Source organism: Zootoca vivipara, chromosome Z1 (assembly GCF_965207765.1).
Source record: "Zootoca vivipara chromosome Z1, rZooViv2.hap1.1, whole genome shotgun sequence".
Classification (NCBI taxonomy): domain Eukaryota; kingdom Metazoa; phylum Chordata; class Lepidosauria; order Squamata; family Lacertidae; genus Zootoca; species Zootoca vivipara.
The window spans coordinates 36,110,601-36,134,824 of record NC_142583.1 but is presented as its reverse complement, the minus strand read 5'-3'; the positions used below and the strand labels follow the sequence as shown (position 1 = coordinate 36,134,824).

Sequence of the window (24,224 nt, the reverse complement as noted above, 5' to 3'; positions counted from 1 at the left end):
GGACATCTGCTTAATATTGGTCAATTGCCCCTCCCAGTTCAGCTCCCAATGCCGCGTTCCAGGTCTTTCCTGGATGTCTCTTGGCCCTCAGAAGAGGCTGTAGTGGAAAGAGAGGATGAAAATGCATTCTCATGCAAGCAGATATAGCCAGGCTCACACAGTGTTGGATACAAGCCATTGTGCTGATTATTTGTTTGCTCAACCTATCACGTCACTCCTTCAAATAAAGGATAAAGTTTATTTGACTACATAAATGTATAATTGGGAAAAACAAATGGATTTCAAATGTTTGTTTTTCAGTAGCAAGAACTGATTTGATGCATTCTGACAATAATTTGCTAACTAAACAATATTGACTATGAAGGGCTTTATTAAACAACACATTTTACCCAAAAGATTGCTAGAAAGTTTACTGCTGGAGATATAGTATTCACATTAAATCTAAGAAATTGATTGCTGATCATAATGGCAGTAATTTCTAGTGCTGACTCATTTCTCTTTTTTATAATGTTTTAGAAGTAGTTTTCATTTTATAGATCTCTATAAACATGCTATATTTCTGGTTATTTAATTTAGCTTTGCAGATATATATTAAGTTTGTTTATACTGTGGCGCAGAACTGGAAAGCTGTAGACAGCGGGTTGAGTTACTACAGTTACATAGCATTAATTTCTACCGGTGAATACCATTTTATTTTACAGTTTTTAACCCAGTACACATTTTAGAGTTACGGTATGGAAGGCTCTTTTCTGTTTCTCATTAAAAACGCTCTTTTAAAGAGATGAAAAAACAATGGGAAAATTCCATTCCCGTCCAAAATTAAGAGCACTAAAACATAGTCTACTCAATATTTTGCTTTTCATTTTTTAAAATTATAATAAATCCCAAGAAAGCCTACCTTTACACACCTTATGTTTAAAAATTCTTTGTTCTTTAAAGCAGCAAGATATATAACATGTTGCGTTAGAAAAGTACTGTTTGTTATTAAAAGGGGAGTACTGTACTGTAACAGGCTACAGTAACAGGCTACAGTTATTCTAACATAGGCATACCCAAACTCGGCCCTCCAGAAGTTTTGGGACTACAACTCCCATCATCCCTAACTAACAGGACCAGTGGTCAGGGATGATGGGAATCGTAGTCCCAAAACATCTGGAGGGCCGAGTTTGGGGGTGCCTGTTCTAACATAATGCTTTCTCAGTTCACAACAAGCTCTTCAAAATAAGTCAAACTCGAAATGTTGTTCACCTGAAACATTTTCAGCCATTCTTGAAGTCCTGTTGGCGGCTGGATGGATGTAATTCGGCGCCGTTGCTGTCCTTGCCCATTGGCTGCTCTCAGATCTCCAAAAGTAGTAGGTGTTGCTGAGCAAGGCACAAGCCCAGTAGTACTGAAGCAAAAAAAAAGGCCAATGTAGTTCTCAGAAACATTTAATTCATTTAATTATACTATTAGCACACTGGTCACCAGTTATTGAGGCAAATCTCATTACTATATGAACAGGTATTTCCAAATCTCATGTGTTTTACTATTTTGGGTTTATTTGGGGCAATTGCCTATATATCGGAAGCAAACAAGAGGTAAAGAGGTTTTCTTCACTAGGGCTGGCTGGATAGGTTTTGCTGAGGCAGAGCACCAAATAGCAACCCCCCACCCCCAAGTAAAAGTGCATAGTACCCAAGGCTGTGAAGTTATTTTGGAACAAGGCAGAAAACCTTACAAGTGCTGTTCCTCCTCCACAGCAGAAAAGTCATGAATTAAATAGCTATTTGCTGCCCTTTCAATTCATCCAAGTTTAATTGCCTGAGGTAACCACCCCACTCTGCCTAATGGCAGGGCCCAGACCCAAACCTCACAATGGGAGGTGCTAATCTAAGGGCTATAACCTGGGATCCACTTTAGGTGCATCAAAGTGTTTGCAGTCACCCATAAGTACATTTGATATTTTCTTTGACGTTCAGACTACTGTGTCATAGGACAAACTATTTCGAACCCCCTTGATGCCCATGTTTAAAAGTAAAGCATAGTGAGCTGCATTGAAGAAATGCAAGCCTATAGATATCTTGGCACACTGAACTAGTTGGGACAGTTTTTTGGATCATGACCACAGTGTCATTCCCTTTAATATTAAACAGGTGGTGAATGCCAACTGAAACTAAGCCAAAAAAGAGGCTGAGAAAGGGGAGGAAGTTATCAGCATTCTCAGGCGAAAGTAAACATTTAGATACAACCCTTCTCTTTTAAAATCGTAAGATGGTAATCCTTCTCCAATGGTCTGAGCATGCCCAGTAGTGGTGGAATGTTGAGTATCCATGAAAAAGAAAAATGCACCACTCAAGAGGGAAATTAGTGGAATGTCCTACTTTACATGTTACATGTATGTTAAGGGGGGGAGGCATAGCTGGCAGGCAGGATTTTGAGTAGAAGGTGGAAATAGACCAACCTTTGGTTGCAAGTCCCACTTATGAATAATCAAGTGTGAAATTGGTCACCTGGCTCTCCAAAACTGTGTCTGAGTTAACTACGTCTGGCATGAGTTGCGGGCCCCATTGAGCACCCTTGCAGGACAGCATGTTGGGAGAGGGACAACGTAACTAACTTTGTTTTGCTGTTTGCAACCTCTAACCCTGCATGGGGCTACCTACTGGCTCTGGTGCATATGCAACTAACACCACACTGTTGAACCTCCTGTTCAACTTTCCTCTCTGAGGATGTAAGCAGAGTCAAGAGTAAGGAGATGAAACAGCATACTCCTCTTATCTTCTATGACCCGTCACACTTGGTTGTGAAGACTGTGTCCAACAAAAGGGGGCTAGTGAAAGGGAAGTGGAGAGGGAAAGATGGATCCGCTCAGAGCACCTTACCCAAGGGCCTCCCAAAACCTCAAGCTGGGATTGCAGTCACCCCTTATCTGTTAGCAGTATGTCTAAAGAATTTCTGGTTTGGGTATTCCAAAAGTTTTATTTATTTTGTAATATTTCTAGTTTTATCTATATAAATGTTGAATGCTTTCCCACTAGTAGCCTTTGGTTACAAGGTTTGGGACTTTCATTTACAACATGTCGTAGATATTTGAATATTTTGAACAGGGTAACTCTAGTCAGTTGAGACACATTTGCTTTTTATACATATTTCACTAGACACCTAGGATTATTGTATGTTTCTAAATTGTAAGAAGCATGTGCTTCAATGTAATTATAAGTCAAACACTGACACTTTGCTTCCCTGGGTTTGCCAAAACAGCAAATACTACATGACTGCAAATTTGCATAAATTTGGTGTATACCTAACAAAACACTGATTGAAGTACCATGGATGTGAGATTTTCCAGGTTCAGCATATCTAATTTGAAGGATTTCAGAAATCAGTGCTAAGAAAGGCCAGCATCTGAGGCCTTGAAGTGTCATTGCTAGTCAGAGAAGTAGACAAACGGGGCCTAGGTAGAGAAATAATCTGGAACTCAGTATAAAGTATAATTCAAAGGCATTATTTTAGCATTTTATTTCACAACCTTTTTGCAGGCAGAATAAGGCTCATAAAACTAATTAGTTTAGAACAATTTTCTAAAAACAGGGATGACACATTTACACAATTGAAAACATAACCATTTCATCAATGAGGGGCACAGCTGTTATCTGATGAGCACAGATTAAATAAACTGGTTTAATTTAGGTAAAGAACTATCCTTGAAGGCATTTCTGAGTTCACAAATGTAAGATACTTATATAAAATGAACTCCAAAGTTAATTCAAATCTAAATAACTATGAGCGAGTTAATAGTGATGTTGTCTTCAAAAACATTGTGTTTTATGTTGGCTTTTTCAGGATTTTTTTTTAAAAAAACATGAATTAGGGAAGGATTTATTAGCTAGAAATGCACTAGCAAGCATTCTGTATGCAAACCTCTTTATGCAAACTTCTACAATTAATCAAATATCTGCATAGCATTTCCCCTGTTTTTCTTTTTTACACAATTCAACAATGGTAGACCTATAAATCTGATAAAAAAATTATATAAATGAATATATTTTAATTCATAATGAAGAATTTGAAAGGAAGATTAAAACTGAACAGCAGATAAATTGCCTATGGAAAGCAATCTTTTAAAACAAGAAAGTTTCACAATGCTGCAGATTTGAACAAGCTCAAATGCAAGAGGTAGTTGTTATGGCAACTACCAAGTACTGTAGTGAAGTCGAGTTGTATGCATCCCTGGTACTGAAATTCCTAACCAAGGAGAGTTGTTAAATTGACATGCCTGCCTATGATAAATGTACATCTCTTTAATTTATAAATGGAACTCCATGTTGTGGAGAGGTTATTATTCAATGTGACTCAGGAATTATCATGTTGTTGTGTGCAAGAATGTTGTGATTAACACCAAATGATTTTGTTGTTTCTATAGTCCAACTTGATGCCTATCCCAATCAGCAAGTTTCCCTTCACTGGGTAGATGTGGGGAAGAAAAATATTAGAGTCCTTTGAAGCCACTTCAGCAATTTGAAGCAAGTGAGGTACTTATGAATGTAGATAATTCACTCAGATTTGTTTTGTGGTATGACCATGCAAGAGGTGCCTGGGCAGGAAGTACAGGCTGACCTGTCATTGCATTAAATTACCTTGTGTATTCTGAGACTTTGCAGGGTTTTTTTCCCAGTGAGAAAGAACGGACCTCGGAGCCATGGTCCAACTTTCTCTTCATCTACAAAATGGGATAAGGAACAAAAAAAATTGTGTTAGTTTGGCAGCATAAATGAGGCCTTTTTGCCTGTACCTATCAATATTTTCTTAATATCAGCCTGTGCAACCTGCATTTTAAACTAATAAAACATAAATTATTCCAATGACCCAGCTTTTCTACAACCCTTTGCAGCATAATCACTTGGCAGCTAGAATTTACCCTGCTGCATTATGATTTGCATTATGATTTGTTTCCACACATTTATTCATCTCAATTAGTTATTAAATGATTCAGTTCATTAGCTGTACAAAAAAATTACTCTGCACATTCTTTGGAATGATAGGTATAAATGCTAAAATAACATCAAATTGAATGAGATATTCTTTGATAAACACTTAAAACCACAGATAAGAAACATTATACGAAAGTGAAAAAGTACATAAAACTACTACCTTTGGGCAGTCCCTTACATTTTTATCACTAGTGTCATTAGGATGCCCTTAGGACAAGTAGCTTTGTGCGATATGGCAAGATTACTGTGTGTGTGTGTGTAGTGTTGCATTGTCAACCACAGAGAAGTTTATCAAAGTTACCAACACTTATAAATCAAGTAATCTTTTAACTACAAATGTTTAGACTGGAAATTGAAAGAAGCAAACAAAAAGATTTGCAAAGTGAAACACATCCAAAAGCAAACTTTTTAGGTTTGACAAGATGCAGCAGTAGCAATTCGACACCTATGCTGGCTAAACAGTATGTAATATACATGTGCTTTTGCCCAGATTTATACCTGGTTGTTTTCCTTAATATGGCAGCTATTTAAAATGACTGGTTTCATACCAGTTGTTGGCAGCTAAAATCAAATATACACTACCATGCAAATGCATTTTCCCATTCCCATTTTTTTTTTAAAATGGACATTCACTATGTGTTGTGGCTGTTTGCTGACACCGAAGATACATTAGAATCATTCAAGATACCAAAGTGCATTTTCACTAAGGAAATAAGCATTCTCTTAATTCTGTACTTATATTTTTACGCTTATGAATTGTGCTTTATTTTTAAACAAGCTTTCCATTTAAATTGTGATGCTTATCTATTTCACTTGAGCAATAATGGAAACACTCCTCTTGTGCTCAGCCTTATTTGTGAGCCTGTGCCTCACATGGGACAATACACAGCATGCACCACACAGAACCAAAAAGCCTTCTCCACCAGCAACCTTTTTTCAGAGCAAGGCTGAGGATAATGGAGACCATATTTTTATCCATGTACAGGAGGATGTCTGAAGACCCTTGGAAAGCACTTCCCATATTTAGAAAAAGACATCGATTTATTATAACCAAATTGCAGCTCCAGAAATGGGGGTTCATATACTAGATGCTTTTAACCTCCATTAAAAATTAAACTGATTCTCCCCTAGGGGATATTATGATATTCTAGCAGTAATATTTCTTGTTTCCGGCTACGAAATGATTTATTTTACTTCAGCAAACAAATGTTAGGAATATGAATTATAACACTTAACTCCTACTCAGAACACAACTTCATTTTCTCAAAAGCATGGGATACATTCTAGACAACAGGCAGTTATCCAAGGATGCAACCAAACTCCTGTTTTCTTAATATTTGTAGGAAACTTTTTCCATCCCTTTTAAGCTCCAACTGTTTTAGGTACAGCACTGGGAAACCTGCAAAAGCTTAGCACTTGGCACTCTATGAAATACTCTTAATAAAATTACCACTTTGTTAGACTAAAAAGAAGTTAGAGGTATCTAGTGTAAACAACTGCATTTTGTAGGGATTTCTGTGAAATTCAAAAACTTGCTCCACAAGTACCTGAAGAAACACACAATCTTGTAGAAAATTATGGTTGTTGTTTTTTAAAAAAATAACAGATCCTGCAGACTGTATTCTGCATTGCTCTTGGGAATACACTGTATCTCTGAAACGTTTCACAGCATGCTCAAAATGTCTCTTTGATATAAGCAATTACATGTTAACATCAGTACTATTTGCATCCAAAGCTTCAAAATGAACATGAAATACTGAGTGAAAGTAGAAAAGGGTCTTTTTTAAAAAGGGGGGGAGGGGGAAAAACAGGCTAAAGTGCTGAGCTGAAGAGCCAGTTCAGTCAAAGGTAAATAGTCTGCTGTTTCTTTGGTTTCTCATGCAGACTCCTAAAATAAAAGGATTTCGCATCTCATTGAGCCCTTTCATTATTTGCCTTTATTCAGCGTCTAGCATGTTAAGCATCCAGGCACCACCAAAGGGGGGGGGGGATACAGAGAGATACCGCAGCCATCTCTGATGATACAGATTTTTCTTTCCTCAGCAGACACGCACACACATAGGCACCTACACACACAGAGTCACACGTCTATATAGATACATAGAGGAAGGGGGACACCCACCATACCGGTTACTTACTTTGTAAAAAATCATTTTTAAAGTGCCGTAGAACCCCATGTTTTCGGTATTTTTCCCCTTCAGCGGTTCCGTGCCCCCGTGTGTCCGGCTGCTTGGTAGCCTCTGACAATATAAACCTTTTTCAGGTAGATATGTCACAGACTCTAATGTGGACATGCTCGGGCACGTCGGAGAAGGAAGATCAGGCAGCAGAAGCAGAAGCAGCAGCAAGCAAACTCCACCGTGAATGCGAGGAACGAAGCTCCGTATCAAAAACCTCCTCCTCCTCCCGGCACACATACATACGTACAGCTTGTCTGAGGAGAACTTAAGGGAATAATGAGCGAGGGGGGAAGATTATTGGAGGAGACTTTGCCCTGTCAAAGCCTTGACTGAACAGATTCCTCCCCGAGCGGCACGGAGATCAGATTACATCTTCCCTCACGCTGCGAATGGTGCAGTCCAAGCTTCAGCAATGCAGGCTGCACATCAATTATATGGTGCTCAGCTCCAAGGAGCCTGTGAGCACACAGCATGGGAAGGACTTCGGCAGGAAATTAAACCGTCCCCTCGCCATCCTCACATTGGCCACTGGGCTCGAAGGAAACGCTGGATATCTTTAACTATCTTCTCAAACCTGGCTAATTTATCTCTCCCCCCCCCCCCCAATATTTTAAACAAACAGGAGAGCACTGGATAATTCACGATTACGAGCTGAAGCAAACAAGGCGATTTTCACTAATTACAGCTATACGGTGGCCCTCCGGCAAGCTGACTGGACCTTTATGCCAGTGCATCTAATGGGTTCAAACATTGCTGCATAAAAATGCAGTTAATTTCAAATTAATTTGAGATAAGCATTTCCTTCGGCAAGCAGCCTACATTTCTCATTTGGGGGAGGGGAAATAGTAATGAACTTCATTCTTACGTTTAGCGCTCAATCCAATCATAATAAAATATGCAACTAGTTTGATTTAAATATTAATTCCTTCCTATTGTGGATTTTTTTTTTAAAAAAAGTTGTGCTTACAAAATAACAGAACTGACGAGAAAACTCATGAGGTCATCTTGTCCATCCCACGACAAAAAACTGAAATAATTATTCAATGACACTCCCCTCTCAAACACAGTTGATGCTACTGCAGAATCACCCTCCAAAATGTTTTTGTTTAAAATAACCATAACTTAAATCTGTATTTCTGCTATTTAACTATACTATCTGTGGTCCTATTCTCAAACATATTTGAAAGCTACTGTCATGACAGACCTTGAACATGTCTATTTCACAGAGCAGATTCATATGACCACTTGCACCATTAGGTGATCCCCCCACCCATAGTCACTTCCTAGGGAGACCCCTACAGCCTTGCAAAAGGGTCCACATGCAATCAGCTATCAGGTTGCTGAATGACAAGAACCAAGTTTTAGCTGAACACTTTCACAAGATCCAGATCCAGCTGAATCCCTCTATGGATTGTTGCAGGGGGCAGATTTGCATCAAAGGGGGAGAAAAGCTACACCATGTTACAGTTCATATTCCAAATATATGAACATAAAACATCAGATGAAGCCTGTTCAGTCAAGTGGAGCTATCACGTGTCGTGAACATGATACTTCTGCTACCCTTAATACACTGCAGTACGACATTTGCGTGGAAGTATGCTCGTATTTTCTCCAGATGGCATTTTTGCCATGAACACAGTGTTCCTTTCCCCCACTTCTATTATAATATGAAACATTTTTAAAGCTTCCACTTTTTAAAATGTTCCTACTTTTTCCCTACAATCTGATGTGTCCCTGACAGAAGTCTGGTTTGGGTATTTATTTTTGGCCTCAAAACTGGCTGCTGATTTTTAGTTGTTGTTTTTTATTAAAAAAAATAGTGTCATGATATAGGTATGGTGCAGACATACGTAAATTTTGGACCAGAAGGCACATTTTGAATTTTAAGGAAGCACGATGGGCACCAGTCACAAAATGGTTGCCATGGCATAACACAGCATGCCTGCTGTGGGGGCATGGTGAAATTAGAGAGTGTTCGGTCATTGATGCTTCCCACCCACCCAAGACAGTCAAAGGCTTACCATGGGAAATCAGCTATGTCCTGAGTTCTCCTCACCACCACCACCTCTCTCCAACATCACAAACATTGTCTAATAACAATGGAGCATTTCCCAATACAGGTACCAGCAAAAATATACACGGTGATCACACCACTCTTGCTCCTGCACACGCAGAGCACACATACAGGCCACATGCACACATGCATCTCTCAACTCACTCATGCACACACATTCCTCATATACATCTCTCCCTCTCTCTCAGAGACCACAGATACACGCAGGCCATATACACATCTCTACCCCTACTCCTCCTGCTCACAGACCATACATGCATGTGCTCCCCCTCCTTCCCTCTCTCTTACACGTGCCCACAAATTACATGCACCTATCTACTATGTGCATCTGTCTGTCTGACTGTCCCTCTCTCTCTCTCTCTCTCTCTCTCTCTCTCTCTCTCTCTCTCTCTCTCTCTCTCTCTCTCTCTCAAATACATGGGTGTCTGCCGGAATTTTCCCTCTAACTTTCTCACAAGAAATGAGAAGAATGGTGTCTGTATGTTTTGCCTCAAGTTTTAAAATATATCAGGTTCCAAAAATGCTAAAAGCTTACTAAAAGAAAAGAAAAGAAAGCTGGATATTACTGTTCTTCTTAGGCCTATTACTGGTTAATAAGTTAGGACTGTTGGCTATTTTCCTGGTTTGTGAACTAATATGAAGCTACAGTTCCCTAATTTGGACATAACAGGAAACTTAGGACCACCCAGGACCTTTGTGTCAAAGCTGGCACACAATGGATGAGTGCTCAGCCCCCAATGCTCATTCCTGACTTCAAAAACCAGAGTTTACAAAGCCTGGAATGATAGTCCAAACCAGACATTACATCTTATCTGACTATGGTATTAAAGAGTTCCTGTGCCCAATTTTCTTCTGTCACAAATGCTTTAAAAAAGGTCATTATTCAGAGAAAGGTTAAGGAAATATCTGGCACTCAAAGAGCATTAGTAAATTTAAGCTTCTACTACAGTGGGTATAAAAGCATAAATCCCAGGGTATGATCTGAGGGTACATGAGGGACACCAACTGGCAGAAGCTAAAGCAAGTCTGGGTCAAGTCAGTGCCTGCATGGATGACCAACACATGCACACAATCTTGGTTCCATTACGGAAGGCAGGATATAAAATAAATAAATACAGTAAGTAAAACAGGAAGACATTATCCCCATTTTACAGAGGGAACTTATGTGCTTGCATTACATGACTGTCAAATGCCTGTCTTGTCACAAGCAAACAAAAGTAAATCAAGCATGAACAGGAATTCGGTGTTTGTGTGTAAGAGAACCAAAATACAGAGAGGAGGACAGTGTGTATGTTAGAGAAGACAGTAAGCTCCCCCAAGCTGCAGTCTAAGTAACTGCAGATTATTTATGCCTATACAATTATTTCCCTACTGGCTTTCCAAAAACAACTTATTAAACTTTTAGCAGGCACGTTTGTTAGCAAGTTATACATTAAAAACCAAAATTACTAGGTTTTATGCTTTAAATTTTCTTAGCCAAGTTAAGTAACAACTGAATTCCTGAAATCTGTACTGTTCATCATTAGCAAAACAGGTTATTTTAAAGGGGATCATAAGATCAAAGGGCCTATACCACAACTAGACATCTGTTCTAATCTTGAGCCTATATAATGTACGCAATTTCTTCATCACCATTCTTGATGAAATGGAGACTCTAGACTAGAGCATACATGCAGCCCTGTGAATTAGTTATAGCTACTCATTTCTTAAAGTCTTTTTTTTGGGGGGGGGGTGGCCGTGGCGGAAAGGACCCAGTTGTGGTTAATGGATATGCCTGTTGTCAAAATTCAGATGCTAAATATCAGTCCTCAAAATGAACCATGAAAAGTGTATAAAACGTTTAACTCATATACTATTGTGGTAAAACAAAAAAAAGGAAGGCTGGAGATTAGCAGAAATCTTAATTCTGGTTTCGCTGAGATCTTCCATTAATATCTGATCAGGAGCAGCAGTCTGTTACAGAACAAGTATTCTTGTACCAAAACAGAACAGCAGATTCTTATGGCAAAAACTTTTGTAGACTCCTATTCCGCAGATGCACCAAGTGTTATCCTGTATTGATATTTATTACATTTATATATCAGAGAGAGTTCAAGGCAGTCTTCAAACACCTTGCCATTTTATCTTCAGAACAAGTCTGTGGGGTAGGTTAGGCTGTAAGACAGAGGCTGGGCCAAGCTTAACAGTGAGCATCAGAGTTGAGATAGGACTTGAACCTGGTCTCCCCAATCCTAGTCTAACCACTGCATCATACAAGTGCAGCCCTCTTCAGGACTCCTGAAACCTATATATGAAATGCTGTATGCACAATCACTTCTCCCTTTGATGGATCATGCACTTCTCCCCACGATCAAGACCCCCATGCAACCAGAGACCCAACTGTGGGAAAGACAAATTTATCCTAACATGGTTACAATCCTCTGACAGACTTTTCTGCTCAACACAGGAAGGCTTAAAGGACACTCCCTTTAGTTTCCCCTTAAAGTTTGGTAAGAGAGAGAATAACTGAATATATGCAAACACTAGGAGCCAAATTAACTAGAAATACAAGGGGTTAGTGGTGACAATTCTATGTAAAGCTTAAAATGTCTACAAGGTAAGCATTGTGGTCATTCACAGCAGCAATGATTGCAGCTAGCACAATGAATAATCCAACATAGTTTCAGTGGATAGAGCATGAGATTCTTAATCTTAGGTCATGGGTTCAAGCCCCACATGAGCAAGGCAAAAGATCCCTGCATTGCAGAGGGTTGGGCTATATGCCCTTCATGGTCCCTTCATGGTCCAGGGCTTTGTAAAGTAATATAAAATTTATCACCAATGGCCAAAGAATAGTATCATACACTACTAATTATCACTGGTGCTGTAGCATAAGCAGCAGTAATTCCTACAGGCGTAGAATATTCAGTACCATAGGGTAGGAGAAAATGACTACTACATCTTTTTACAAACAAAGAAGGCTAGAGTGCTACTCCCTTTGTGCTGATGGTACTTTGATTACATAAGTGAGATCAGATGACCAGATGACAACTGGGAACACACTTGGTCAGAACACACAGCAGTGAAGCTCAAGAGAGCACTTTGCATTTCAGACTCCCTTAATATTACACTGTGGGTTGCCAGTGGAAGGAGAAAAATTCACAAATGCTCAATTTCTAAGCTTTGGCCTGAAAATCCATAGCGGTCTGAAGCAATTACAAATATTCCATGCTTTAGGAAAACAGGCCAATTTCCCTATTTACACAAACAGGCTATTTGTACTTGAATGCAGATGGCTCCCTTTTTACTTAAATAAAAAAACCCTTTTCTTTCCCTGAAAGAAGTTGTAGATTTTTGTTCCATACTGAAACAGGTAGTCTGGTTTAGCTGTTTCCCTGCCCGCCCCCCAGATTTAATGATGAGTCCACTATAGTAATTTCCCCACTTAAGGGGAAAAGAACAAGTCGGTTCTAGAAGGGAACATGCTTGCACACTGGAGTGGTACAACAGGGAACCGCTCAGTTTCTCAATAATTCATTGAAAAGGTTATCAGATGTGCATGCCTGCACCGAGGGAGGAAGCAACTGCATCACTCATCACGAGAACTGGAATTGTCACACACGGGACACATATTTCATGCAGTATTCATTATAGTAACGGATGTGGTAGTACAGAGTAGTACTGGTTTTCCCAAGCAACATCACTGCTGTTTGCAGGGAAACGCTCCTATCGAGTCATCAGAGCAACAGGCACTCTGAGGTATGCTAGGTCCATACCATTAAAAAGGTTTATGGGCCAACACCATCACTTTGAATTGGGGCTGGAAGCTATTGGGAAGCAGCTTGCAGATACTTGAGTGAACAAGCTCCTACTTTTCATCAGGTGTTGTGGAGACATACTTTATTTATTTATTTATTTTTATTTCCACGGCAGCCCCATGGTAGACTACATTGCTGAAATTAATCAGGGAAGTTACCTCAGAATAAATGGTGCTTGTCAGAGACCTGCACTCTAGTAAACAAAACAGTTGACGGATAAAGTAGAACGAAGTTGGCAGAAAAGCACTTCTGGCGAAAGCTACTGCACAAGATTCTAAACAGTGGATCCAGGATAATTCCCAAATTGCAAATTCCCTAATCTGCTAGGGTTGTGGAAGCGCTATAAACTAACAGTCATTCAACTTTATAACAACTTTATTTCCATTCTGTCTTGATTCACACTTGATCTCGTTCTGAAGCACCTACACTGCGTTGAGCTCTTGGAGAAATTGCAGGACATCAATTCAGTAAGTCAGTAGGGAGGCAAGCAATTTCAGGAACTTATATTCAGGTGGCATGCATATATCAAAAAAGCTCATCCCATATGGTTAAGAGGCCAGACGCCGGGTTTATAGTTGCAGATGTAGAAAAGGCTTTTCAGCATACGTCACATATAATGTCTAAAGGGGGGGGCTCTCCATGTTTTAAAGCTCTAGTAATGAGTTTTCTTAACTCTGATGAATGCTTTGATAACTCCAGTGAGCGATCACAGAGAATGCCCGGAGGAAGACTGCTGAGATCATGTGAAGGTGCCAAATTGTGAGCATATCTTTCTAAATAAAGTCAAGCTTCCTACCGCCCTGCCCCCCAACACACACATTGTTGAGGAAAATAGTATTATAGTATTATAGCACTCGAAGCCTGCTGCAGTGATGGAGAGCTTCATAGATTCAACTTCCACCAACTGAAGAGTACTAGATGGGTTTGCAGTGCTCCAAAGTGCATGCTTGGAAGTGTATGCTTCCAAACTAACTAGAGTTTTCCATTATGTCCAAACTGTGGAGAGCTCTAAGAATCACGATTTAATCCTTTCCTCTTTGAACTAACCACTGGAGCTCCCCAGTGTTAGGTTATAATGGGAAACTATGATTACTTTAAAAGAGGAAGCAGGGATGGAGAGGGAAAGGAGACAAGTCTGAGGCTCATTCTTATAACACTAAACCACAGCTATCTAAAACAGCCCATGTGGGGAGGTAATCTAACTATCGTATTTGTGAAGCAGTTACTCTAGTGTTCAAAACACCTTGGGAATGAAGTAAAATTTGTAATACTCCCCCACCCCCCACCCCCGCAATTGTAACTTATAAAGCTCGACATAATGAATCAATACAAAAAAAAAAGACAGGGTAGGGTACACCAAATATTTCTGGGAAAGACAGTTTTCTCCAAATATATTTCTTCCCATAATTGCTTTTAAATGGGAACTGGCTCATTTTTCTACACAGTTGCACCACAAAAATCTGCATCTGTATGCTGAAAAAGCAAACCAATAATGAAATTCAGGACTAAGCACTAAGTATATGATAATGTCTTATTACTACACAGTGTAAAAATTAAAGTTCTTGGTTACTTGGGCATTTTAATGTACGTAATTTTAATGCCTTGGAAGTACTCCATAAAATATGGTGCCCAGCTCTTCCCAACTCTATACTGAAGTTGTGAACATCTACCAGCAATGTACCTAGCTGAGATGCGTCTAATTATTTCCTTTTGTACTCAGAAAATACATGCAGACAAGAATGGAGACAATTCTCTTCACTTTCATACACCCATCATCTGTCTTGAATTATTGCCATGACAACTTTCTTCTGTCTGCAAAAATTAAGACGCAACCTAGCCTGAAGTTTTGTTTCTTGTCCAACCAATTGGAGACATCACCAAATCTGTACACATCAGAAAGGAATTTCTAGAATGCTGGAGGTCACATTAAGTTCTTTCAAGTTTCCCTAACCCATTGTCATTCAGTGTTTGCTATATAATTTTGCATGGACAGAGGCTACAATTGGAGTTATCAAGCAAGCAAATTTGTTCAAACCAAATGAAAAGCGTTTCTATAGCATGAGTCCCTAAGGTTCAAAGCCAATTTTCTTTTCTTTTTTTCACGTGGACAGGATTGCCTGTTATTAGGGATATTTCAGTCCACCATGCGTGTACAAATTAATGACATTTTGCTTTGCATTTGACAGAAACTAAGATTTAAAACTAGTCTACTACTTTCTTCTTACAATAAGTTAATGAAATGGAAGGATAACAACAAGATTAACTAAGGGTAATGACTTGGAATAATGACTAAAGAGAAGTATCTGCCCCATCACTTTTCTGCTTCTGTAATAAAGACACTTCAGTAACAATCTATTCTTTTCTCTAAACGAAAGCAAACATCAACAAAATAAAGGTTAGCTTCCCATAAACAAGAGCACTACATATTATTTAACCAACTTATCAATACCTTTGTTTGGTTGTCTGATGAAAGCTACAGAACTCGTGTCTTATTGATTGTGGGACAAAAAGTAATTCAAATTATTTGAAAACCCATGTTCTTTTTTTCCTCAGTGACACAATACAGCAAATTATAGATCACAACATCTTTTGGTTGCTTCCTGGTTTACAATTCTATTTTTGCACAACCAGAAATATGTGGCCCAACAAATCTACAAAGCCTTTGTATGAGCTAAATTTTACTTATGCACATATTTTTGGACTGAATGGCCCAATGCATAATGACACTAAAGAGAAATATTCACTGCTTCAGAAGCCTGGGAGTCTCTTTAGTGGTTTAACATGATACAAACAGTTCCTCTGATGGCATAAATAGGATTTTGCTTTCTGGTGCTCAAATCCACACTCAGCCTTGAAGATTGCTGGGTGATCATGGGAAAGTCACAGTCTTAAGCCTCACCTACCTTGCAGGGCTGTTGTGAGAATAAATGGAGAGGGGAAGTATGTCATCTTGAGTTCCTTGGAGGAAAGGTGGTATATAAATGTAACAGTAATGATAATACTGTAATAATAGGAGCTTCTCACTCTCAACTCAAGGGCTGAAATCAAATGAATCCTTCCCTTAACCTTTTTTTTGCTTTGTCTCGTAGCTTTCAACAGTTGTTGTGAGACACGCACATGCATGCACAAAATGGGTGTAGATTCCTAAAAGCATTGTTTAAGATGGACAACAGAAGGTACACCTTTGCTGCAACCATCAAGTGCTCTAACAGAAGATGAGAAGACCAGTTTGTACTCTGCAGAGGACCTGAACACATACCTTCCCCTAGCAGTTGCTATTCCTTCAAAAAGTAGGTTGGTCTGTTCTTTGGGGGGGTGTGGTGTGGTGAGGGTAGCAGTGGGAGCAGAGACAATTTGTGGAACATGACCTTTGATATTTCATTTCCCCAATTCAGCTTCAACATATATGCAGGAAAGCAGACAAAAATGGATAGTAACCTCAATGTTTGTAATGGCAAATGCTTAGACATGAATAGTCGACTCAAAACTTACGCACATTTAACTTTTGCAACCCTTAGTCAATAAATACTTTCTAAAATTGAATTCAAGTAAGGCATCTGAAAATAGTTTGAACCCATGCACCTTATGTTTCTCACTGCTGCCCTTAAAGTGACACTAAAGAGCAGGAGGATTTCACTTGTGTTTTCAATTAACCATGGCTATCATTAAGTCTGAACCCGAAAAAACTAAAATTGTGGTCAACCTTAAGTCAGAATCATAAACCAGCAATGCTGTAGATCAATTATTCTTCAGTGTTCATGAGGGTATGAGGGATGTAAAGTTTTTTTATAGTTTTGATACAACTTTTGCTACTAGGTGAAATTGCTTTGGTTTCAGCTTTTGTATTTATTGTGTTTTGATGTTTTCTTCTATTGTTTTGTACATGGCCTAGATGTTTTATGAGTAACAAATTTAATAAATAACAACCTTAGACCTTCCAAATGTTGTTTGGAATCCCAACAACTATGGTATTACCCCTAGCCACCAGGCCAATGATCAATGGTCAGGGATATGGGAGCACCACAGATTCCCCAACCCGGTCATAAAGCAAGATTTTGAAGCTGACTTGTTTCCCTCAACTAATGTTAAGATTAACCAGAGTTTGTCACAGGTTTCTAAATAACGATAAACTGCTGTTACTTAAAACAAAAGTAAGAGCTTCTGATTTCCTCCTTGATGATGCGCTGGAAGATGAGAGGACGGGGAGCTTTTTCACCAAATCTTTACCATAGCTTACATGGTTATATGTGAAAGAGGCCACAGCTGCAAGGATGCATAAAAGAGCTTGCCAAATCTCCTGCAGCTTTGGTAAAATGAGGCCATTTCATCTTATGCTACAAATCAGATGCAATACTATGATTGTGGTGACAAGACTGAAGTGCTTTTAGAATGGTATATATATGCATGAACCATAGCCAGCCAAACTCTACCTCTGCCCTACTTTATTAATGCAAAAGACCAACATAAAAACGGCTAACAATGTATTTAAGGACAAGAAGATTATAAGGGATTCACTTAACTCGTGTAACACTTCCTGTTGAAAATGTGAGAAAGTTGAGGAGCACTAGGACCCTCGTACTTACGGGACCATCTCTTCCGGTGTGCCCCACGGAGAAACTTAAGGTCCATAAATAGTAACACCTTAGAGGTCCCAGGCCTGAAGGAAATCAGATTAGTCTCAACTAGAACCAGGGCCTTCTCAACACTGGCCCCAACCTGGTGGAACGCTCTGTCTCCTGAGACCAGGGCCCTGCGGGTTTCCACAGGGCCTGTAAGACAGTGTTGTTCCGCCTGGCATTTGGCCTGGAGCCAATCTGATCCCCTCCCCCATTTCCCCTTTCTTTCCCCTTTTTGTATAGGCTGCATTTTTAAATTTTAAATTTAAATTTAAATGTATTTAGTCTTGTTGTTGAATGGTATTTTAACTAGTTGTTTTATATTTGGTGTTAGCCGCTCTGAGCCCGGCCTTGGCTGGGGAGGGTGGGGTATAAATAAAATTGTTGTTGTTGTTGTTGTTGTTAAATGTAGTGCTTAGTCATTGCTTGCATCTTTTAACCTTCCACCTTCTATGAATGTATCACTTATAAGTCAAATGTGATCAGTACAATGATTAATGTTATTAATCTAAATAAACATTTCATTTATATCAGTCTGGAATGTTTTTTTTGGGGGGGGATGTTTCTAAAGGATGTCTGCTGACTGCAATTAGGCAATGTGAGATACCCGAATGACTATGACAAATACAGACTGAGAAAGCCTTATGGAGTCAGATAAAACTGTAATAAAACTGTTATAAGTAATCTGAATGTGTGGGTAAAGAATGGTATTGATAAAGATAATGCAAATAATATTTGTGGGAAGAAATGACATAGCTATCAATACCTACCGTATTTGTATCATTTATGAAAGTGGCTTATGTAAATCAGAGGAGGGGAATCTGTGGTCCTCAACTGCCATCAGCCCCAGTTAGCATGACCAATACTCAGAGACGCCACAAATCGAAGGGCCAAAGGTTCCCTACGCTGTCATAAATAAACCTAAGTTAAAATCCAACTTCAACCTGAAACACTGACCCTAAATATACATACCAATGTATGAGTGAGACTTTTGGCCTAATATGGAATACTCTGACAAAAAAAATGGTTCTCTAGTCCTGCTGTGTGAAATCCCTTGGATGGAAATGCTTTGGGAATGAAGCGCAGCCCTTTTACATGTAAGGCATATACATTTCCATTGACCTGTGGGCTCCTTCCCAAATTTACCGCTATCGCTTACCTATTAAAATATTTATACCTTGCCTCTCAATGGTATGATAAAAATTAATTGATGTTGAAAGAGTAAAACCATTAAATGGAAAAAAGTATAATAGAGGCAGGAGAAATAACAGTTATGTAAACAGGCCATTTGTCACTTTCATGTGCTGGGTTAATTAATATTCTAAAAAGGGCTTCCAAAAGCTGAATACCTCTCAAGCTCTGAATTCATAGGGCTGACCTTAAGACTTTCTCAGAATGATTTTTAATGCAGTCTGTTATCAGCAAAACCCGTTGAAAACACATGCCCCATCTGCCAGTACCCCACTTGCAAAAGAACTTCTTATACTTGCAGACAGTGCAGCTTCTGCCTGCTTCCCTCTCTCCTCCAAATGCCAGCTGTATGATAATGAGCGCAAACAGCTGAAAAATACTGCACAGTAACAAAGCTGGTACGAAATGGGCAGAACAACGCTCCCACTCAAAGAAGCAGTTGCAGCATGAACTTTGCAGATTAGCCATTGAACAGAGGTGGGGGAGGTTTGGAAAAAAGAAAAGAAGGGCCTGTACAGATAGCAAGAGAATGGAGAGAAAGGAAGGGGGGAGAGACTCAAGAAGGGGCAAAAGCATCTAATGAAAAGCCTAAATTCTAAAGTACTTTTGTTAAACTGCATGAACCAATTCTTCACATTTTCTACAGCTTATTCCTGATGCACTAATGATATGCCAAGTGCCATTCTGATCATTTGCAAGTTCAGTGTGTTTCCAAAAAGACACCAACTTGTTAATGAAAGTTTGCTATTCATTAACAAACCACTCCATCAGCTACAGGGGGCTATGAGAAGGGAAATACATATGGATTAGCACACATTATTTCTCTTATTTAAAAGTTTGCCACTTCATTGAGGGCTGAACAGCAATCACAATCTTCTATGTTAACTTTTAAAAATAGTTTAAAGAGCCCTTCGTAGGTTTGCTAAAACAGCTGTATCCCTCCAAACTGTGATCCCGCTGTAATGGCTTTTCAAAACCATGCATGATTGCAAGTAACTTCAGCTAGAAATCCAAAATGTTTGTTACACAGTAGCTCCAATTTAGTGCCAAGTAAACCAAATCCTACATTGTATGTAAGTTATATGCAATACTAGCTTAAGTTGCATATTTATACCATTTTTCTCTTAGTCATGGGGTGGCAAACTATGTAAGTCACTGAATCCCCCCCCCAATCCACAGGGTAGCCATAACCATAGCTGCCAAGTTATCCCTTTTTTAAGGGATTTTCCCTTATGCTGAATAGGCTTCCTTGTGAGAAAAGGGAAAACTTGGCAGCTATGGCCATAACCGTCATGCTCTACTTGTGAATTTCTGAGGGCATCTAGCTGGCCAGTGTTAGAAACAGAATACTGGATTAGATGCAAATTGGACTGATCCAACAAGACAATTAGTTTCTGTGTTTGCATGCTGCAATCACAGAAATCTGAGAATGGACTAAATAGTTTCCAAAGGGCATATGGTTTATAAAAAAAATATATTCCGCTTATTACATAATTTAGCTATGCATTCGCTAGCGAAGCATACATCAGACAAGGTACAGTATTAGTAATATTTCAAAATTAGTAAAATTTCAAAATGTTATCTATTTTAACCTATTTCTATACTGCTTTTCTTCCTGTTGTAGCGGTACCTAACTAGTAAAATTTCAAAATGTTATCTATTTTAACCTATTTCTATACTGCTTTTCTTCCTGCTGTAGCGGTACCTATTTATCTACTTGCACTTTGACGTGCTTTCGAACTGCTAGGTTGGCAGGAGCTGGGACTGAGCAACAGGAGATCACCCCGTAGCGGGGATTCGAACCACCAACCTTCTGATTGGCAAGCCCTAGGCTCTGTGGCTTAACCCACAGCGCCACCCAAGTTTATCAGGAAGGTAAACGGCATTTCCGTGCGCTGCTCTGGTTCGCCAGAAGCGTCGTCATGCTGACCACATGACCTGGAAGCTGTACACCGGCTCCCTCGACCAATAACACGAGATGAGCGCTGCAACCCCAGAGTCGGTCACGACTGGACCTAATGGTCAGGGGTTCCTTCACCTTTATACTGCTTTTCTAGGGAAAGCCCATCCAAAGCAGGTTACAAAACTCCAAATTACAATGATAAAATCATCTGTATTAGAAAACTGGAGCTATTTTCCCATCTCAAAGATGTCCAACTAAATTATACTCCAAATAGTGTCTCTAGTGCTCCTGAGTTCATCTGATCCCTGCCAAATTCTAACCACACTGCAAAGGAACAATTGGGAACACACTTTTGCCAAACCCACTTCTGTCTTTGGCCCACAGAAGGTTGGCCACATTCCAATCTCACCTCTGGAGTGAAACTAGTTCCCTATCCTTGCAGTAGATCAGTGAAAGCAGTGTACTTAAATCAACTGATTTCAATGGGTTTTCTCCATGAGTCGCGTTGGTTACAATCCACAAAATTTCCTCTTAAAGTGTAGCTTCTTTAATGGACTCTGTTGGACATTTCATACTAGGGATCATTTCCAAGACATATAGCGCTGTATCCATAGTCCGTACTTCTTTACTTATTATTTTCCATTACACTCTAAATATAGTAGCGTAGCATATATAAATATGCAACCCAATTCATCATGGTAACTCTAACAAATCAGAATCTCAAATTCTCAAAGGCTGCTTAGCATCTGGGAGTTTGTACTTTATAAAACAAAAATAAATTTTAATTATTACCTGCCAAAGAGAAACAAAACTAGATACAATATTTTTCCATGAAGGAAATATTAAAAAGAAGTGGAGAAAATTGTGAAACAAATATGAGTCATATTAATTAATGCTGTCATTTTTGTCATCATAGACATCTCTATACTATCACTTTCGCAAAGCATAATGAAGACCTGATCCTGTACCTCCTATTCACAATGGTACTTGGAAATTAGGTGTTAAACGAATTAAGAGTCATGTAAGATTTATCCGGAGTTTTATGGTGAATGTTAATAACATACGAGTACGGTAATGTTTATTGCCACTCTTAATTTTGAAAATCTTTGAACTGTACAGTACATTAGCCTCTATTGTATTGGCATATTTCCCTTCCATCACCAAACCAAGTTACGTCAAGTAGAATACAGAGGTGGAAAGTATTAATTCAATTTTAAGTCACCTATAGAGACTGTTGTTGGGCAGTCAACATATAAATATTATAGAGATATATACTTATGTCACACCAACAGAAAATTGCTCTAACACAATCCAAGGAAATCTAATACAGTGGTGCCTCAACTTACGAATTTAATCCGTTCCGAAGCCACCTTCGTAGGTCGCAAAATTCGTAAGTCGAAGCAACCCTATCTAAAAATTCGTAAGTCGAAAAATCCCTATCTAAAACCACTGCGGATTCCTTTTGGATGTCGAGACATTTGTAAGTGTCCCCCATTCATAAGTCGGAAAATTCAGTTGCTGAGTCATTCGTAAGTCGAGGTACCACTGTATTGACAACAGCGTACATATGGTTTTGCAGTACTAAATTTACTTCAGTCATTAGAACAGCCATGATTCTGGCAGTATCTGCAGATTAGGGAACTTTAAAAATAGTACTACAGTGCCCCTACATGTTCACTGATAGAAGAGCAGCTCAACATATAACTTGCCACAGTCAAGAGAAAAGCACCTAATCAGCTAAAACATTAACATACAGTCACTATTATGTGTTTATGTAAACAAAAAATCTGAAATATTCACATTTGGAAGTATGTTCTGGGTGGCAGTCTCCTTTAGACAGATTTCCAGTGAACGGCTGAAGGGCTTGGCAGTACCTGCAAAACACCCTCTCCCCCTGTGAACACTCTATTTACCCTGAACTCCTTGCATTAAAGAGTACACAAATATGTTAACTTGGGCACACACAGGTTATAGGATATAAACTGTCTCTCACACTTTAATTTATATGGGGCAAGTTTAAGTCTGTGCCACTTTTGTGCAAACTCCTTCTTGGTAACATAGCAGTTTTGACCATAGCAGCATAAATCAAATTACAGGGTATGTGTTCCTTTTGAAAAGATGCTAAAGAACATGATAAGGTGAAAATAGTGTCATGGTGGATTCAGAGTTGTAAGCATTGTTGTCAGAGGCATAACTAGGCTCCCTTGGCAAGGGGATGTAGGACCCCCACTCCAAAATAAAAAACCTCCAGAAAACACACACGATAGGATTCAATAATGACAAACTGAGTATTTAGCAGCGCAATCCTATAAATGTCTACTCAAAAATAAACCCCACCGAGTTCAATGGGGCTTACTCCGAGGAAAGTGGGTGCACAGGACTGCAGCCTAAATCTGGCAGGCCGGAGGCAGGAACGTCAGACAATACCTCACTTCCCTTTTTGTTACTTCTGACAAGGCACCAGCAGAAAGGCACTAATTTGGAGGTTGTACCCGATTGCACACTGTACTCAGAAGTAAGCGCTGCTCAAGTTAATGGCCCTTGCTCTCTGGGGTAAACATGCACATCCTGGAAATTGGTCGATGTGGGAAAGAAACCAGGGGAAAGCAACTTGGCTGTGCTAAATTAAGCATCTCCCTGATGTCTCCCCATCACCACATCAGCCCTGGACAGAGAGTCAAGCAGGTGTGTCCTCATAGGGTACCCCACTGCAGACTGACTGAAGAGGGAGCTCTACAGAAATTCCTCTGCTGAAGCACCTAGAGGGAAGTGATTTTGCACCCCCTGGCCTGCGCTGTTGGCAAGGGCCAATGCAGCCAACCCCAAGGTACACCTCTGATTGTTGCAATGTTTCAGAAAAATGTGGTGAGAAAAAATGTGGGAGTTAAGGTAATCAATAATTTGTTGATTCAGGTTAAGGTAATCAATAATCTATGTCATAAATGAGTTTGTCTATTTAAGTAATAAAATTGATGTAAGATTTGCAATTCCATCCCTGGATCCAGTTCCGATCTATATAAAATGTATTTTTTTAATTTTTAAAAATCTCTCTCTCTCTCTCTCTCTCTCCTTGCTGTCTACCAACACTTCTTTCAGATGTTCTCCCTCAGCTGAAGGTCCCACACCCCTGCTTGGTAACTATAAATTTATTCCCATGTGTTAATATGAGATGGAGCTTAGAAATACTATTTCACAAGGAGATGAGCTGCAGGAAGTTAAACAGTGGGCAAATCTTCAGTTGACATAGAAAATGAGTTGGGTGCTTTATCAATGCAGGCATGATGTGAGGGCTGTATTGCCTTATAAACAAACTTCTGGGGGTAACATGTCAGTAGTGAGCATGGCCAGAGACAAAAGTAAGTGGAGCAACACAATCATCTCTTACCTTTTTTACAGGCTACATTTCAGTCAGTCAGTGGTTTCCTACACACACAAAATCAGAGGCATTACCGCATTTCAAGGACACTTCCTATCAGGCAGAAGCACTTGA

At 39.4% G+C, this 24,224-nt stretch overlaps 1 protein-coding gene across 4 annotated transcripts in view; it reads right to left on the bottom strand.

Moving 5' to 3' along the window:
- The window catches only part of FBXW7 (F-box and WD repeat domain containing 7), a 117,262-nt gene that overhangs the window by 30,299 nt on the left and 62,739 nt on the right, over nt 1-24,224 (bottom strand). For 3 of the 4 annotated variants that reach the window (XM_035114048.3, XM_060278658.2, XM_035114052.3), the window contains 2 exons: nt 4,620-4,702; nt 1,249-1,390 (listed from right to left, as the gene is read on the bottom strand). In XM_035114048.3, the coding sequence (XP_034969939.1) occupies nt 1,249-1,390; nt 4,620-4,702 (225 nt within the window). Of the gene's footprint in view, nt 1-1,248; nt 1,391-4,619; nt 4,703-7,111; nt 8,639-24,224 lie in introns of those variants that run through there. The other variant, XM_035114050.3, reaches the window with a different exon arrangement.